This window comes from Cyphomyrmex costatus, unplaced genomic scaffold, assembly GCF_001594065.2.
Source record: "Cyphomyrmex costatus isolate MS0001 unplaced genomic scaffold, Ccosl1.0 scaffold69, whole genome shotgun sequence".
In the NCBI taxonomy this organism is placed as follows: domain Eukaryota; kingdom Metazoa; phylum Arthropoda; class Insecta; order Hymenoptera; family Formicidae; genus Cyphomyrmex; species Cyphomyrmex costatus.
Window position 1 is genome coordinate 130,125 of NW_017280255.1, and position 19,227 is coordinate 149,351.

Genomic DNA, 19,227 nt, shown 5'->3' on the forward strand with positions numbered 1-19,227 from the left:
TTCGCGTCATGTATATATATGGTGACACATGAAATACACAAAAAGTTTTGCAATATTTATTATACGTCATACCTTTCTGTCGTCGTCATCGTCGTCCAATATTTCGCGCAGCAGTATTGCGTGATAAATCTTTCCGGTGCACATGGCGATGACCACTATCGGCGGAGTAGTTTGCAAGCACATGATAGAGCATGAATCTATCCCGTAATTATCATCGGTCGACGGATACATGGACAGCGAACCCAATACCACTGGATTCTCACAGCTGACAACAGTTAAAGCCACAATCAAATGGGAAAATAGGTGCTATTGTTGACATAAGTGAAAACAATTCTGAGATCGTCAATAGCGTAAACTTTCCTACTAAAAATTAGGCAAGAAATCATGTACTTAATTGACTTATAAAAACTTTTTTGTTTATACCTCTCTAATAAAACGTTCCCACGAACAATTAGTACTTCACCGTTTCCACGGAGCACCAAGATCGGCCATTCGATTTGATTCCAATCTATTGCTTCTTTTATCTGAAAGTTATTAGAAAGTTATTAGAAATATTTCACAGTAGAACTAATATTACTAGTAGGTACGTCATAATAATCAATTAAAAGTATTACAAATATAATAATAAATTATGTATAAATCTAAAGTTCTCTATCAGTAATAAAAATCTTGGCGATAATACATTCAATTTTATTTTGTAAAAATCAAAATAAAAAAATAAAAAAAGCTATTGTCGATTTTAGAAACAATTAAGATTTGTTTTTAGTGTACTCAAATAAACTTTTGAATAAAATTTAAAAGTATTTATATCCTGAATAGCGAATCTTCGTAACAATATATTCATTTTGAATCTTCAAATTATCAATTGTATTAAATTATTATTGAAAAATTTTGAATGTAGCGTTCAGGATAAAAATTTTAAAAATGGAACGTGTTTTAAGTTGAAAAATTTATTATATAACTTATTAAATAATAATTGTATAGGAAAATAAAATTTTATTTTTGTAACATGTATATAGCAAATTTGTGGCATCGAGTGGCTCACCCCGCTCGGTGCGATTGACTCGCGATATGTAGACCCGAGTTCAATTCCACGTGCGCCCAAACGCGATTTTTCGCGTTTAATGAGCCAAAAAATGGCTCCACTTGGTGATCAAAAGATCTATGATCATCAGCGCCGTTCGGATTTGGCGTTAAACTGTAGGTCCTATACGTCAGTATACGTATTAGTTATAGATATTTGTCTCTAATATCTGACTGAGGTAGGATTCTGTGGATCAATCACCCACAAATCCGAAAAACAATCTGATTCGAGAAACGAACATAGGCCTCGGACAAAAGAGGAAGAGGCCTATAGACGTCCTATGCTCCACATAAGGATATAAAAGGAGTCGTATCGTATATAGCAAATTTAACGCGTTATTTTTTTACAATTAATAAAAAGAAAATCATTAACAGATAATCAAAATACGTTGTCATGTATGATTGAAACAAGTATTTTAGAGAGAAAATATGTTGTTTGAATCATAAAGTCGTGAGCTTGTACCTCAATAGTGTTGACGAACATTTCTGGTTTCCTCAAAGTAGGAGTGGCGAAATCGAAATCCACTGCAGTTTCGCCGAGGGAAGTAAAATCAGGTATCTTCGAGGGCGAGCTCGATGGTGCGCGGCCGACCTTCCAGCATTTTACGAGTCTTGGTGCATCACCCAGGTCGCATTCATATAAACTGCGGTGAAGTTAAGTGTAGCTTAAGGTCACTCCGACGACATTTTTAAAGACACTTCGGCGTGCTACGTAAAGCCCTCTAAAGTTTAGTTTTGCATAAACGTTTCCCGTACTTTTAAACCCTAGTCTAACACGAGGAAGAGCTAAAGAAGGCGAATTCGAGTTATAAGTTATGTCAAGTAGTTTTTCCGGAGTTTCATAGTTTTCTGTAATTATAACAGTATCCCTAACAGATTGAAGGGATGCTTTTCTTGCGGTTGTGAGATATTTTTATCTTAAAGGGTTATATATACATATAGACGTTTGATTGACCAAGGATTTCGACTGATTTGTGCTAATAGGTATTACAATTATGCAAGTACGCAGTTCGATTAAGTAATTAATGCAATTCAAAATAAAGACGTTTCAGTTAAATAATTCCATTTAGATACTTTTCTTAATTGAAAAGAATCAATTATGTAAGTTAAAATAAAATCGTTAAATAATTCTAACGAACGCGTATAGTAGCACACTTTTTTTTACAGTTAATTACCGGAAAGAATTTTCAGATGTCAAAACCAGTAGATGTGAGTCGTTCGTAGAACCCGGATGCCATCGTACTCGTTGAATCTCCGTGGTTGCTCCAAAGTCGCCGAAATTATGATTCCTGCGATCACAAGATAAATAATGGGATACAATATCCGGTTTGAGATATAACATCTACTTCAATACATATAACATTATAATATTTAATAACACAGAAGCGATAATTAAAGTTTAAAACAGAATATCTCTCTCTCTTTCTCTCAATAAATGTATACGATATTCTGAATTTCTTAATTAACTATTATATTTAATAGGAGTCAAGTAATAATTAATATAGCATATTGATCGCGCTCATTTGTGACTAATTATACAATAATCACACTAAAGATATAAGAAAATTAAATTTTATAATGTAATGCGCACACAATAACTACGATACATTATATATTTCCTTATAATTTATTTAAAAAAAAAAGAGATCATAATTCGTTATGCATCGATTGAAATAAAGAAACGTGGATGGAGTTCCACAAATGTGAGACATCGATCCAATAAGCTGGACTTGCGCCTAAGCAAGGAGAGGCGCGTTCGACCGCGCGGATGAGCATTAATGGCTTTATAATCTAATGAATTTTTAGGTTGAGCATCGGGAAGGACGAGCGGAAAATCCAGATAGGTTTTTCCCCGGGATTTATTACCGAGAAAGAAAAGATGAGGGAAACGGGGAGGAGAGCACCCGTCGCTTATCTCCCGTTTGTCGACGCCTTCCGACCGATGACCAACAAACCAAGAGTCAAGCTTACAGATTTATCCGCGTGAAGATAACAATGATTATTTGACGATCCGAGAAAATGTATTCGAATCTCGAATAGATTTCATTTTCTTTGTTTTCATATCTCAGCTCTTTCCACTTTATTCTCAAGGAATTTTTCCAGAGAAATTATTTTACATTTCTGTAAGTTTCGCGAAGCTTTTTTATATGAAAGATGCTAGAATGTTGAGAAGTATTTTGAAATTTATTATTCTTAAAATACTGTTATTATCTCTACGTTGTCTGGATGATTTTTTGAATTGAGTGACCGCCTAGTCTTTCTCTGGAAGACAACTACGCTTCGTTTAGTTATAATCCTGATGCGCAGAGTTCATAATCGTTTGCGCTCTACGTGAACGTTATTATTTAATTCGTCCATTTACGGAAAAAAGTTACGAAATTCGTCTCGGAATCTTAAATGAGGGCGGACGAGCGACGCGACGGCCGCAGTGCGGAAGCGGCAGTGACTTAAACGCAATAACGAGTAATACGCAGGGAAGTTCCTGGAATAAAATGATACGACACCGTGTAAGATCTACTTTGAAGTCAGGTCCGTGCCGTTCTTTGTACAAATTGCGAGAAAAGCGCAGCGCAAAAAGCCCGTCCACCGCCACCGGGGTTAATACGTTTACGTAGGAAAATTATTTTTAATTTTTCTAGACGTGCCTCGGACGAGAGAGAGAGAAAGAGATGGACAGAGGTGAGGTCGGGACATGAGGGTGTGGCAGAATGCGCGGCACTGCCGTGTAAGAATTTCTTAATTAGATTCGAGCAGCTGCGTGGCCTTTCATTCTTTTGTTTTCGACGAAAAATTTCCGGTAAATCGCGATGGCGGTGCCCGGATCTGGCCACGTTCGTGACAAGGAATTTGCACTTTATTAAGTACTTTTATCGATTTAATTCGCATACTGCTTTGATTTTTTTTCTTTATCGCTTCAATAAAGCAGCATTCCATGCATACACCATTGTTCGAAAACAAATTAATTTCTTTTGATGTCTTTAGATTAATTAATTTTAATACAAAAATTCATGTCGAATGAAAGTCTAAAAATCGATATCTCTCTTCTACCTTAATCAAAAATTAAAAAAAAAACCGTATTAATTATTAAAAGTCAAATGCGTTGTCATTTTCTTCAAATCTTAACTTAAAATTTTTTAACAGATGAAACAAAACGATACTTTAGGAAAAGATAGAAATATAATAAAGAATTGCCTTGATTTCATACATTTTTATTCACTACACTGTCTTTATAAAAAATGGCGGTCTTAGGTAAGAATATGCCAATTTCATTTAATTATATAAATGATCAGAAAATGGATATTTATGATATGCTCTCTTCAAATCTTTTTTCGGTGGCAGCGTCAACGAATATCGAATACATAACGGGGGTTGCAAGCACCCTTAAATGCGTTGGTCCTGTTGCCATTCATTTTATTTAGGAATATTCAACGCCATCGAACGCGGAGAATCTCCGCGGGTAACCATCGTGGTAATCAAGACAGCTTAATACCTATCAGAATACGCGCGCGGGCGCGCTTGGCCACGCGTGCGAAGGGGTAGGCATAAATTCTGATAATTCCGAAATTGTGACAGAACGAAGAAAAATTCCCGGGAGAGGTCGCGGTGAAAAGTGCGAATAAATCGTTGCGTATGCCTTTGTCAACGAAACGGTGGCGAGTCGGGCGGACACAGGAGGGTTGGAGTCGCGAGGGTGAGAGTCACCACCACCACCACCACCATCACCATCACCACCACCACCACCACCACCACCACCACCACCATCGCCACCACCACCGACGTGTCTGGCCCTTTTTTTTTTCCCTATCCCTGTTCCCTTCACTCTTCTATCTCATCTACGTCCTGCCTCTCTCTCGTTCCCACCCTCCTGTTCTCTTTACCGGTGCGTGCGTACATTTTTATCAATTATTAAGAACTCCTGGCGCTTGTGCTGGTGGCCGTGTCGCCGTTCTGCGCGGGACGTATGTACTAACGGGGTGTATATCCCAGAGAACGTTGTGTGCCAGTGATACCCGATGCCCACTGTCTTTTTCTCTCCGGGCACGGGGCCTTTTGCTCGCTTTTTCTGGCATGCCGCGGACATTAATAACGGCCACGGGCTAACCACCGCCGTCAACCCCCTCGCCAACGTTACCGTGTCCAGCCGCGGAAAGTGCGAGAGTAATAATAAAATATACGAAATGTAGGCGAGAGAGCATCGCGGAGCGCGAGCGCGAGCGGGCGGTGGCCGCGCCGAGGCCGACAAAACAAACGTCGCGACGTTACGGTGTACCTTTCATTGTCCGCGAAGGTACGCGGATCTCCTCGCGTTATAATAATTTAGAGCGACGCTGCGAGCCCGCGCTGCGGGCCCTGATTTTAGCTTAATAGAACGCTGCGCCGGCCGGTTCGGCCGACTTGTCACGCCGCGCTGCGTTGTTTCTCGCGAGATTGTCATTATTCTCGCGTGAACCGGAATTTCAACCCCCTGAGAGAGAGAGAGAGGACGCAAAATTATGACGATTTATGCAGAGTATAGAGACAATTTGGCAATTCGAGATTGATATATTGACGCAAATAATTTTCAACGTTGCTTGCATTATAGTTACTTATTTATGAATATAATGTATATTTACCGCGCATTTCAATTATACTTCCATCTAATTCAATAGGTCTATTCGCGTTGGTTGAAATCATCAAAAATGTTTGTATTTAAAATGAGATAAATATATGTATATATTCGGTCGTTGAAGAGAAACAAAGCGATAGTACTGAAAGCAAAAAAATACAAGCAACGTGAAGATCTATAATGCAACTCCAATAAATTTATTCCTATTTTATAATTCCAATTAATAGAAAAGATGAGAAAAGAAAATAACTGAGATTGCATCAGATAATGCAAATTCTACAATCGAGTAAATCTCTTCGTGTCGTTTGAAGACGCGTTTCAACGAGACAACCTTTAACCCACTTACGTCTCGTTTAGATAAAATCTTGAAGGTGTTCTGCAATCTTTGATCGCACGTGACGTAACGGGCTGTCACATGGCTTTTACGTCAGCGTGCGCTCTTTATAGCGATTGTGTACTTCGAACCCCTATACGGGGACAATCTCTACAACCGCTTAATTCTACCCGGCGAGCAGAGAGCCCGTAACGGCGTAATATCGTTCAGTTACTCGGAATATTTTTATTACGGTCTCGCGGAAGCGCGGCGCGTGAGGAAAGGGGCGGCTAAGACTAAGGGGTTGGTCGATGGCGCGGGGTTGGCGGAAGCCTGCCAGGCCATGCTCACGATATAACGAGGGCCATTATGATAAGCGGATGCATAGATTAGACATTACTCGTTAACCCGCCTGCTTGTGACGCAAGCTCGAAAGACATACTCTCAACCTCGTGTTATCAAAGGAGCTCAATGAGAAACTGACGACCGACATCGCGTGACGATTCTAATCATGATTCATTGTAAAATTGATTGATATTTTTTAGATAATTGAATAAGAGAGAGAGAGAGAGAGAGAGAAAGAGCGGATTAATGCATCGAATATGTCAGAATATGTTGCGATATATTAATTATAATATTAGTATCATATATGATATATTATAATATGATATGTATAAGAACTTCTGTCATGTATAGTATTAATATCTAAAAATAATCACTTTTAGATATATTAATAAAATACAACAGGAGTCACAGCATAATTAATCGATCGATTCGTGATCTTGAATCTTGTTCTTGCTGAACATGCTGCACTGTGCGATACCTCATCGGTTACGGCGGCATGGCAGCCGCGCGGCACACAACGGAAGTTCGAGTTCTCTCATCCCGAAAGGGGACGGAGAACGCCTCGTCCGAGGGCGCGGGGGGCGGCCCATAAAATCGGGATGTTGCGCAAAATATAACGACCGACGTTCTCCTGGCGTTGGCTGACGCTCCCGCCGTAATTCATCCTGACTCTCGCTTGCCTTCGCCTTTCCGACGACACCTGCGTCGGCAACTAAGCCCGTTAATTCTCGACGCCGCGGCGCGCCCAGGCAGCGTCGCGCGTCTCCATCGCCTCCTGCCATCGACTCACGGCCTGGTACCCGGTTAGCTTCTCCCGGTTGCCCTGTCCTGACACGTTCCGGTTCTCGATCTTCGCCGGCACTTACCCCTCCTAGGTAGTGCGCCGTATTCTCCTCGATGACGAGGGTGTCGAGCCTCGTTGAGTATTTCATGATGGTACACACGCTAGCGTATCGCACTTGGCGCGAGATAATTAGGCAATGTGTAATAAGCGCGAGTCATAAATATCATTTGAAAGCGGTTAGTCGAGAGACAGGAGAGAGAGAAAGAGAGAGAGAGAGAGAGGAGAGAGAGAGAGAGAGGTCGTGTGAAGAAGTAATTACATGGAGAAGTTTGGTCGTTTTGACATAGTTGGCTTATTAATATCGATCTAAAAATTTTACACGTTCACAAAATTTAAAAAAATCATTAGAAAAATTAATAATTATAAACAGTTAGTCCGTGCGTGTTTGATTAATTTAGAAATAGAGAGATACAAATGTAATATACTTAATTTCTTTAAAAAATTAGGGGAAAGGATCAATCCATCATGACTTGATGAGAATATTTGGCTTTGTTAATTATTTCTCTTAATAATTACACTTCTATCTTCAATATTAATCTTGGAAGTCTCCATTTCATATATTAATTTAAAATAAAACTTCACAACGTAATGGATTAACAACTCTCCCTCTCTCCCTCTCTCCCTCTCTCTCTCTCTCTCTCTCTCTCTCGGTGATACTTTATTTTTTTTAAGGCTGAGGAGGAATCAGATCGTGATATCGACTTTATGTCACGCGAACGCGTGTATCTGAACATGAAACGCACCACTGGAAACGAACGAAGCGAGCATAGGTGAGCGACGGGGCCACGACGGGAAACGGCAAACAAAGGATATAGAGTGCGGAGTGCGAGAACAGGAGTGCCCAGGCATCCCCGGACCGTGTCCGTGGCTAGCACACGTACCGCTGTAATTAAAAGAACCGACAGATGTGTCTCTCTCTCTCTCTCTCTCTCTCTGTTTCACGTTGGCTTTTATTTCGTTATGCGGCGACGACGATGACGACGACGACGACGACGATGACTGCGGCTGAAACACATCTCGCGTATTTAAATTCTCTGTTACAGCGCGACGTTCGGAATTCTTTGATTAGACGAAGGTAGGAACACTATACTGCAGGTAAACGAATGCCCAAGCAAAGTGTGCGGATAATTGGATTCGTGATAATTAAACTAATTGAGATCGAATACCTACGTGTATAAGATGTTCTTCATTTCATCAAAAGAAAATTGTGTACAAGAAAATTCTTATTTATATAACATATAAATCTTATTTTTGTTTCTTTTTTAAAAAAAAAGACTAATTATTCTAATTATCGATATATTATAGAATACCTACTTCCAAGAATTGTTGTTTCATCGAGATATGTTACTTTGAGATTATCATGCTTACCCCAAGTTGCATTTTCAATTATTTAAATAAATAAAAATGGAGATTAGTGTTGAGAGGATCTGTGTTATCTAATTATTAATTCTCTGATAAAAACGCGTTGATGTCCTGCGAGAGGATATTTCTGCGATGAAGTATGTAAAGACGACCCAGCAGATAAACGAATATTTTCATTCCTATCGCGAACAAATACCGTCCGATTATATATAAGCGTGACGCTGCGAGCTTTTTAATTCCGCGCGACCTCTCATAATTCAACTCTTTCGTTAACGCTGATTCGACGAGAAATATCGTTCGGCCGACAATAAAGTTTCAGGTCGCGGTGGCCTGATAAAGCGCGACACACGTAAACCGTAAAACGGCTTATACGCTTTTTTCCTCGGTGTGCCAACATTTTTCAAAAGGCGCGGATATCATCGGGGACCATCTAACTCATCCCCGGTGCGAATACAGCGCGACCCTATGCTCGGCCTCCGCAAACAACCCCCTTCCCTTCTTGCGATCCCTCGCTCAACGTCGAGGACAACCGTGCTGCTGCCAGCAAGCCGGTGATTTTCGTTAGTGCTTGCTCATCGAAAAAAGTAAAAAAAAAAAAAAAAAACAAAGATAGATTCGAAGTGGGGATGCATGGAGGACGCAGATGTCGTTTGGAGACACGGCTCTCTCGTTCTCTTTTTCCTCTACATGTGATCGTAATACGTGTGTGCGTGTGAGCACAGCACCGCGTGTGGTCGCCCGAGATTAGCCTCCGGTTTATATCGGGATTACATATGTAAAACCATTAGGTTAAATCATTTTTTAAATAAACGCGCGTGGCCCCTTCCCTCTCCCTCCCGTGATCCAACGGTACGGGTCAGATAGGAGAACGATCCTCACGCGTTTGCGTGAGAGGAGAGGGGCAGGAGGAAGGGGTGAGATTCAACCCGTGGGTGAAATATTCCGTAGCACGTTCAACACATGCTCGAGGAACTCCCTCTCTCCTGTGCGCCGATTGACCGTTTCTGCAATGCGTCCGCGAAATTTCCACGTTTGGAAATAAATGAGCTTGCACGCGTGACAGATTAGCCCGCGAGCTTTATGGCGCCTCGTAAATCTGTCTTCTTTATTGTTTGTCTTTCAGCCCGAAGCTACAAGCAAACATGAAAATACGCGCGTTCAATAAATACCGTGGATTCTTTCGATTACGACAATTATGATAGCTTCAATCAGCTGGCCGTTCTGTTTGAATGTGGACCAACCTCTGGATAATTTAACTAAAAATAACATCGTGAGCGACTGCCTTGATATACTTAAATTTTATTAAATATTAATTTTTGGAACACCCCTCGTATGTGTATAAGTTGTAATCTTTCTTAGATTTTGACACTCTGATTATCAAAGTGTTTTTCATTTAGCCAGTCTGGCACAATGAATAGTTTCTCTACTGAAATTGATGTCTGACTGCTTATACCTTTATCTACTGACACGATTTATCTAGGCCTAAATACTCAGAAATCTACTTATTATTTAAATTTTAATTGTATGATTTTCTTTAAATTAATCTACAATTTTGGTGTGTGTGAAAAAATCGTTTAATTTAATTTTTAGATAAGTATGGTTGTCGGTGATTTGAAGTACAGCATAAAACCGAATATTTTTCGGTAAAATCGTAATCTGGCAGTTACATCGTGCAAACAGTGACTCGCGATACGATGGTTTTTAATATAAATTTTGAGGAATGCGCGGTCATGTGTGGAAGATATAAAATACCGTCGCCGACGTGTACACGTTCACGCTCTTTCGCCATAAACATTACATGTGCGCATCACGCCCAGACAAATATTTCTTCCACTCCGAACGCAATGTTATTCTGCATTTTTTGTTCGATCCACAAAAAAAAAAATATATAAATTCAATTCATCGCGCACGTACGCGGAGCGATATCGCAGGGATCTGCGATTTTATCGCTTGTTAAATGCCGACGTGTCGTAAAGATGATCGGGGCAATAAATCTCGACTATAAACTCCGGTCGATGCACCATCCTGCCGTGCATGATAATTTCTTTCCTGAAACCTTCACGTTTTGACAGAGCGGTAAGAGTAATCACTCGAGTATTTTATTATCTTATTAATTAATCAGTATAACGAAATATACTATAAATATTAATTTCGTTGAAACTCGGCAACAGGAAAACTTCTGATAACTGTCGTCCTGAATCGCATACATCCGTGATAAGAATGTCGTACATTTTTCTACAAGACGGTAATCTTATCTGTTATGAGAGTCTTTTAATAAGATCGTTAGTCGGAGAAAGCTTGTACTATAATTACACATGTCCATTATCTACTTTCCGCTTCTTGGTGCAAGCGTTATGGCGATTCGCCTGTTTCGCGAAGCTCAGAATCTGGGAGCTCGCAGATGAAGAGCCGGCATTAGGGGTTTACGAGGCGAACACTCCGAGGGTAGTTCGGCGAGACGTTCGCGATGCTGGCGAGTGGATTGGGTAAAGGTCGGCAGGGGAGACGAGGGGGTGGTTATAAGAGGTGAGAATTATTCATAAACGTAGGCTGACTTTTCGTGGCGGAGGATAGTGGGAGGGGCCGCGGGTGGAAGGGAAGAAACAGCGTAGGTTTCTCCTACCGCGTTTCCGGAGAAGCTGAAATCTACCGAATATTAAGGCAGGTGAGGGGTGAAGGGGGAGGGTAGGGCAAGCCGCATAATAAACACATAACGGTAATCCTTAAAACAATAATTAGCCGCGCGAGCCAACCAAGAGGCGACGATCTTACGGTGTCGCGCGGAATGGCGCCGCTTTCGCAATTCGTTGTCGAATTAATACCGGGACTCGCGACGGTGTAGCGCTCCTCACCCACACCGTGACCGCATTATGCGGTAGGAATTGTACTTACTTCCTATAGCGATTATCCGCGGGGAGTGTCGCTGCTACCTCGGGAAGGAGAACAAACCGTTATATCGTGGTTAAACTGTTGTTATTTACTGCTTTATGAGCACGTCTAACGCACTCGTAAAGTAGTACAATTTTTAACATCAACAATACCTCGCGACGGAATGAGTATTTTACTCACATTGTAAGATTATATCGATTATGTATTACAGAAAGATAACAGAGCGAAAAGTTCTATTTTCGTGCTAGAAATTTAAATCATATAAAAGGATAAATTTTTGTTATTGAGTACTTAGAATCGTTAGATGTTGGTAGATAAAGTTTGGTCAGATATAAATTTAAGTCTAATTTTTTAATTTAGACTCTCTTGCTAAATAAAAAAAATAATGTATGTATATATCAGAAAATCAACTGATTGAATAACAAATGGAAATAACTTTCCTGTAATTTTATTGATAAAAATTACGCGAATAGATTTTATATAAATCAAAGAATCTCTTAACTTGATGAAACGAAAACATATTAGCGTAAATATTATTTGCGAAAACTGTATTAGCATAAATCTTTTCTCAATTACTGCTAAACTGGCGAAACTGCCAGATTCTTGATCCTCAGGGAATGCTGAAAACATCTGAGGAGGGCGAAAAAGTCTGCTAAAGGTGAGAGAAACGCGCGAGTCTGTCGGGGTGCGGGTAAAAAGGAACTCGGAATAAAACAGAGTGAGACCGAAGGGGTGCCACGAAGTGGTAATAGTTTTAATCCGGTGTCTTGAAGTCAGGATTTGGCGGCGCGGCAGTTAGTGGCTGCCAGTAAGTCCAGGCGAACCCACTTCGCGCTCTGATATCATAATCCGAATAATCACTATTATTGCCGCCATTTGCTTAATCCGAAAACCGTCCTCTCCGCTCCGCCGCCGTGGCTCGCCAAGCTGCGGGACCTGTTATTCGGTTTCAGGACGAGAACGACAAGGACGTCGAGTGTTTCCTATCGAAAGTTGCTTCTTGCATCTTTAATCTCTTCAATTATTTCAATGCTGGAACGAAAATTACCTAAACCACGTCTGCAACTCAGAAATAACTAGACAAATATCTGTTCGCGGACAGGTACTACTTGCTATAATTGGGACACTGATCTATTTCATGTAGTTATGTTTTTTTAACTTTATCACAATTAAAATAAAATACATTTGTGAGTACACAAATAGTGCGAAATAAAATTATATAAGTACACTGAAAAAAATTTACTAAATCTTAATACATATTTCTCTGAATAGTATTGAAAAATAAGTAAATATAAACTTACAGTAAAAGTAGAAATATTTGCTCAATAAAAAATGATAGTTAATTCAAATTAATGGTTTGTGTATCAAATAAATATATATTTATATTTAATAAATATTTATTATTTAGAAATATTCAAACAAATATTTAATAAATTTAATTTTTTTCAGAGTAATTACAATGCCGCGTAAGAGCTGAGAATTTTATAAACTTTTCACAACAAATTACGAACAATTCTTGAAGTTGATTTCCCTATATGTGATCTCCTTAATAATCTTTGATCTTTTATAACATGAAAGATAATTCTTTTGAATCGTATTATCGTGTATCCAGTTTCAAATCGCGACACTCGGAGAGCTTCAGGTCATTGGCTAGAGGCCATGCCGCTGCAGGGTCTACCGGAAGTTTCTCCAGCAATAACGCATAAACTTCATTTAGCCTTATTTAAGCCGGCTGGAAGATGGCAGACATTAAATCCCCGAGATTCGTTCTAATGGCTGCGACTCACTCAGAAACTGCTCCGCGCGATCTTTCGCGCGGTGTGCACGCATAATGCGCTCTACGTGCGTTCTTAATAAATTCGCTCGAACCCAGCAGGCCGGGCAAAATCGCCTAAGTGAAACGACGAAAAAACTTTAGCGCAAACTGCCGCTCTTAATCTGGTCGGTTTGTTTAGCAGCGGTCGGTTGCTCCTCTCTGCTTTGCTTTCCTCTTTCTCTCCTCTTCCTCTCTTTCGCGTTACCCTCGCTCTTCCTTTCCCTCTCGAGAAATAAGCGGTTCGTTCGCTTCCGGAAAAAGTTCAGAATTACGAATTAGCAGGAAGTCGGGGAAGGTACCTGCATTTATTCTGAATTCAGCTTATTATGAAATTATAATGCGTGGGACGACTTAAAACGAGCCGGTTACCCCTTTCGCGTTTATACCGCCGGCAGATTAAGAGTCATCGTATTTCGCTATTAATTACTGCTTAATTCAGAGGCAAGTTTTTAGATTCACGCGATATCTATATCTTTATCCTCGGAACTGAGATATTTTACGAGCATTGTATTACTTTAAAGGACTCCAATATACAGCATTTTAATTAGATTTTTAATGTTATTTTTTAGAAATATGTCTTTTACGTATATCTCTTTTGAACTTTCAAAACGTTATACGAGATCGTGATTTTTCCGCTGAAAAATAAGTTGTTGACGCGTGATATTACAGAATGGACATCAGTTGGATACGCGAACGGTGTTCGGACACACGTATCGATTGACCTACGATCGATTGCACCGTGATCCAACGATGCGCGAGAGAGCATAATCTCCAACGGCGCCCGTAATTGCGCGACGTTCTAATCGCCCGAAAGATTACGGCCGGGGGTCGGAGCGCAAACGGGACCGGGGGCGGCGACGGTGGCACACACTACCGGGTAATGTTACGCGAGACAGTAGTCTCGGGTGGCATGTGTCGTTGATGAGGCGGTTAGTATTCAGCGGTGCTTCCCGGCCCCCCGGAACTTTTGAAAACTAACCGAGTAAAGCCACCTTAATTCCATAAGAGGGAGGCCGAAGGGGTTCCCCGGGCGTCACCGTAACACCCTCTTAATTACAGGATATTAGGACGCCTACAGGAGACGCAGCGATGGCGTGGGGGAGAAAAGGCAGATAGCGCGATTTATTATCCGCCGCTAACCTTATCTCCGTTTTTACGAGTTGGACTTTCTTGATACGCGTTTCTTTCTGGACAGCATGCCATGGTTCGGCAAGGATAGCAAGGAGATACCGATAGTCGACATTGGTCTCGCCCCTTGCCTCTAATTTAATTATTTTGTTACATTCCTATACTTGGAGAAACCGTTAACAAGTATATTAGTATACATTTTAATCAATGTATGCTTTACATTCAAAAGATTTTAAGATATACGTGATTAAGAACAAATCGCTGCTGGTCATTCACGTACCTGTTTTATCGCGATATAATTGTCCGTGTTCCAATATTCTTTTTTAAGGATTAAAATTTTTTAACGCATTTGAGTGAAAAATGCTCTATTAGATCAAGGCAATTCTTTGTGCTTAATACTTTTTATGTATTTATAGAATGTCCAATTCGAGCAAAGATTTTTAGGTAAATAGACTTTTCTTTATTACATGCATAATAATTTTATATAAGTGCAATTTTCCCACGGAGGCAGTGCAAAGATTTCTAAAATTAATATTCGAATAAGATAAAAGAAAGCTATTTTTAATATGTACTTACGTGCACAGAATCTCTTTTTTGCCGCCTTCGTAAACGGCGTCCTTGCCCCATCGCTTCGGCAATTCCACGAGAGCAATGCCCAGTTTACCCCATAGTGCCAATTGCGTTGCTGTCTCGTTTATCAGTACGTTTGTGACTTCAAATATGGGGGGATCCGTTGGTCGTAGCGTCTATAAAAAATAAAAATCATAAATATTATTTTGTTCTAATATAACATTACTAGTTATAAAATGTAACTAATATAAGGAATTGAAAATATAAGATTCTCCGATTTCAAATTTCATTTATTCGCTTCCAAAGACGCGATGCGTTATACAGCATAAAGAAGTCACTTTTAATAAAGAAACAAATGCGAGATAGAGATAGACGTCATAGCTATAGAATTGCACCTCGTTTCTGTAACGTAATAATGCGGATACGTATTCGTAAGATAAAAAATCTTCAAGCAAAGATCTCATCAGCTGGGACGTTTTCATTAATTAAAATTCTAAGAAGGCAGGCGAAGCGAGAAAGAAAAGTGGTATGTCGCCGATCCCGAAAGCGCTCTTGCGCGAGGTATAAATTCATTATTACACGAGCCAGTAAGCACGCCGCAGGATTCCTCGCCCGATCGCGTCGTTTTCTCTTTGGAGCCTCTTCCTCCTATTCGTTTTTTTTCCACCCCCCTCTCGGTCTGTCTACCTATCTACTCGCGAGATACCTACCCGTCCCATTGCTTCTCCCGTCTCCCGAGACGCGCATCGTCTATCGATTAAAAACTTTATAATACGATCCCACTCCTCGTTTGTTTTCCAGTTTGATTTTTATCATGCCGTCCCGGGAAAAAGGCAGGTGCACAACGGTCGCCCGTTCTCCTTTCCCCCTTCGCAACCTCCTGATACCTCTTCGACGTTCTTTTCCGCAGCCCCCATCGTTCCACCTCCTTGCCCCGATATTTAATTTCGAACTAAGTTCGCCAACGCGAACATCATTACGAGGCGGCATCCCCGCCGGTGGGGTATCGGCGTGTATCAAGGGGCAATTACTTTTTTTCCTACCCAGAGGCTGGTTATTTCCCGGGTTTCTCCGATAGGGGAGACTTCTTCGTCTCGATATATCGGATATCGTGTCTCGCGTTCGAAGTGGTCTCGCCACGTGCAGACAAAGCAAACAAAATTTTACGAGACATGTAGCGAATTTTCAAAATAAAAAATATTTTAGAAGATACGTTAATGTAGAGCTCTATATTAATAAAATTTTATATTTCTTTTAGAACTTATACTTATTAAAAATTATTGCTTCGTTGATGCCCGTTTCCTTCAATATAACTTTACTCTCGATTAAACCTTACTTCATCGTTTTCTATAGTTCTAAAAATTAGAAAAAGAGATAAAGAATAAGTTAAACCAATTAAAGTTAATCTATTATCTATTAACGAACACGGACATAAATCATTCACTAACTATACTTCGTCTCGAATTAAGAATAAAACAGTGTAGTTAATATAATACAAATTCGATTAAATCGTCTCTTTCTTTTCAAATAAGCGAAGGAATTATATTGATATGAACGATCGACAGAAAATTGAATTGTCATTGCGACAGTGTGAAAACATATTCGCGCGATAGTTCATCTAGGGCATCCCAATGGGCGGCGAGGGAAAGGGTTAGTTGAAAGCCAGGGCGATAAAGGGTGTCGGACGATGGTACACGCGGAAGCGGCGGCATCGGAGTATGAGCAGGAAAATGGAAGGGTATAAAAGGGACGGTGAAGAGCGAGAGGCAAAGGGAGAGGCAGCGCGGGATTCCCGGGTACCGATGCCGACACACCGGCGCGCGAGGCTGTAATGCGTTATTAATGAACACCAAGAATTTCATTAAAGATTGTTTGTATATCAAACTGTCCACTAAATTATGCCCTATAACCCCCGTGGCGCCTTCACGCGCCTGGAAACTATTGGCTGCTGCAGTGGCGTTGCCTTTTCCAAGCCCCGCGTGTCATTGATGACCCTCCAGGCAAGCAAAAACCATAATCGTCGCGATAAAAAAAAAACCGAACGAGTCGCTCCTCGTGAATATCGATCGTGTTTGCTACGTTTTTTCCCTGACTGATTTACGATTCATTCGATCGACCGACGACATCCGCGATATTTGCCGTCCGTCGAAGTCAGTTATTTCGCGACCTTTGGGACATACATTATTAGAAGGGACGATATAGGTAGCTGGGACGTGGCGCGTGCGACGAGAAGCAAGAAGGACGATATGTGTATAGAGAACGAGAGAGAAAGAGGGTGGAGGGTTGTGAGAGGAATGAACGACGAAGAGGCAGAGAGAAAGAGACAGCGAGAGGGTGAAGAGGGTAGCGCACGGATGGTACGTGGGTGGAGGGATACAGTTAATCGTTGGGAAGCTATTAACTTCGGACTGGAATGCCCCCATAGCGCCTCATTTCGTTCAATGCAAATTTACACCCGACGCCAACCACCTAGCGCGCTTTTCGTTCTCTTTCGGCCGCGAAAACCCGAACTGGGAAACGAATGTGGTGCTCTATCAGCGATAATTTCTTTTTTTTTTTTTTTCGTAACATCGATCTTGGTGACTTATATTTTTAACAAATAAAGAAACATTGGGAATACGGTAACAAAAATATAAATTGAAAATACCAAAATGAAAACCGAACAACGTTTTGATTTTAGGTTCAATAAAAATGTTCAATATAGATATGTTCAAAACTAAGATACACGTACATAAAATTGTTAATTTCTTACGAAACGCACAAAAAATTTGGAATACTTTGTTTGGAATTATAATAATAGAAATGAAAATTTATTCGGTATGAAAATAAATATCATAATTGTATTCGTATATTAATTATAATATGAATAAATATATATAATTGGCATAAATAGATGGAAATGAAAAGTATATATTCGGACGAAATCTTCGTAAGCTTAATAGGAATTCGGACAACGAAGAAGATTCAGCTTCTTCAACTTATCCAATTTGGTTGTCTCCTGTAGACGATCAACGTCGTAATCGGTGACCCGGTTCGCAGCTCCATGAAACTTGGACCCTTCTGCCTCCATCGTCGTTTCTACCTCCGCTCTCCCTCCCGCCCCGTTTTCCTCGATCATGAAACCGTGGTGTTGCCTTATTAGTTTAGAACTTAGGTTTACCGTAAAGTCGCGCGTGTCACTTATGATCAAAGTCTGCTTGCCAGACGACGAGTCTGAATTTCGCTTTTCGTCGAATTGAATGTTTTAAGACTAAAAACATTTCCAGACTACACTTACGACAATTGTCGATTTTTGCGTGGGGTCTCTATACGTACCTATATACGTATTATTTTTCCATGAAACATATTTATTGATAAAATACTATATGAAACGAGATATATATTATATTTAAGACGATGCGCACGAGAATATTTTGGCTAATGCCTGGAAAGGCGCAACATGATCTTTGACGATGTATTCCTTTCGCATTGTAACGTTTAGTCGTTGTTTGCGCGACACAAACATCGGTCCAAGACAAATCCCGGACGCGGGTTGTCACAGCCGGCCGAAATATCGCGCTGGGTGCGCGCGACTTAACGCGCGAAATTGCGCGCGTACGGCGAAGCGGACCTGACAAATGGCGATGTAACGGGTGCTCAAGATACACATAGTTAACAGCGAGATGCGGCGCAAGTTGACTAACGACGTCGGGCGTTCTCGCGCTATATAATTTCAAAACATACGCGGGCACGCGGCCGAAATGTCGCGTATAGAGGGAGAGGGTTGACCTCGACGTGCGAACATTGCGAGCGCTCTGACAGCGCCTTAATATGAACAAATGCCGGACTATATCTCAGCTCGGGTTTGCTTTGCATTATTCGGCTAACGTCCTCGTTTGCCATCCTTACGCAGATGCCTTACATTATGACGACCGCTCTTCGCGCGGAATGGCTGTACTTCTCTTTTCGAGTCCGCGGTGACGTGCGTATTACCGAATGTGAATTGATACAAATGTAGAGGGTGCGTATCACTCGAGCGGTATAAATCTTCAAAGTTGGTAAATGAACGCGTATTCTATAAAATAATGTACAATATTTCATGATGACGATAACAATGGCAGTCCATTACATGTTTATCAATTTGCATGACTGCATGATGTAACGTGACGTTATTGTGTATGTCAAGTAAAATTATCATTATCGACTGGATAAACATTCTATTGTTTGACTACTCGTCAGCGAATGATTTCTCGTTTTATTTTACGGCGTATTAAAAAGGCGGAAAGGAAGGG

The 19,227-nt window shown here is 40.7% G+C and overlaps 1 protein-coding gene across 1 annotated transcript in view; it reads right to left on the minus strand.

Moving 5' to 3' along the window:
• Positions 1 to 19,227, minus strand: part of mbo (nuclear pore complex protein Nup88) — a 69,968-nt gene that overhangs the window by 2,639 nt on the left and 48,102 nt on the right. The window contains exons 2-6 of the mRNA XM_018547847.1: positions 14,963 to 15,132; positions 2,259 to 2,372; positions 1,547 to 1,727; positions 424 to 524; positions 73 to 265 (exon numbers count right to left, since the gene is read on the minus strand). Of these exons, the coding sequence (XP_018403349.1) occupies positions 73 to 265; positions 424 to 524; positions 1,547 to 1,727; positions 2,259 to 2,372; positions 14,963 to 15,132 (759 nt within the window). The remainder of the gene's footprint in view (positions 1 to 72; positions 266 to 423; positions 525 to 1,546; positions 1,728 to 2,258; positions 2,373 to 14,962; positions 15,133 to 19,227) is intronic.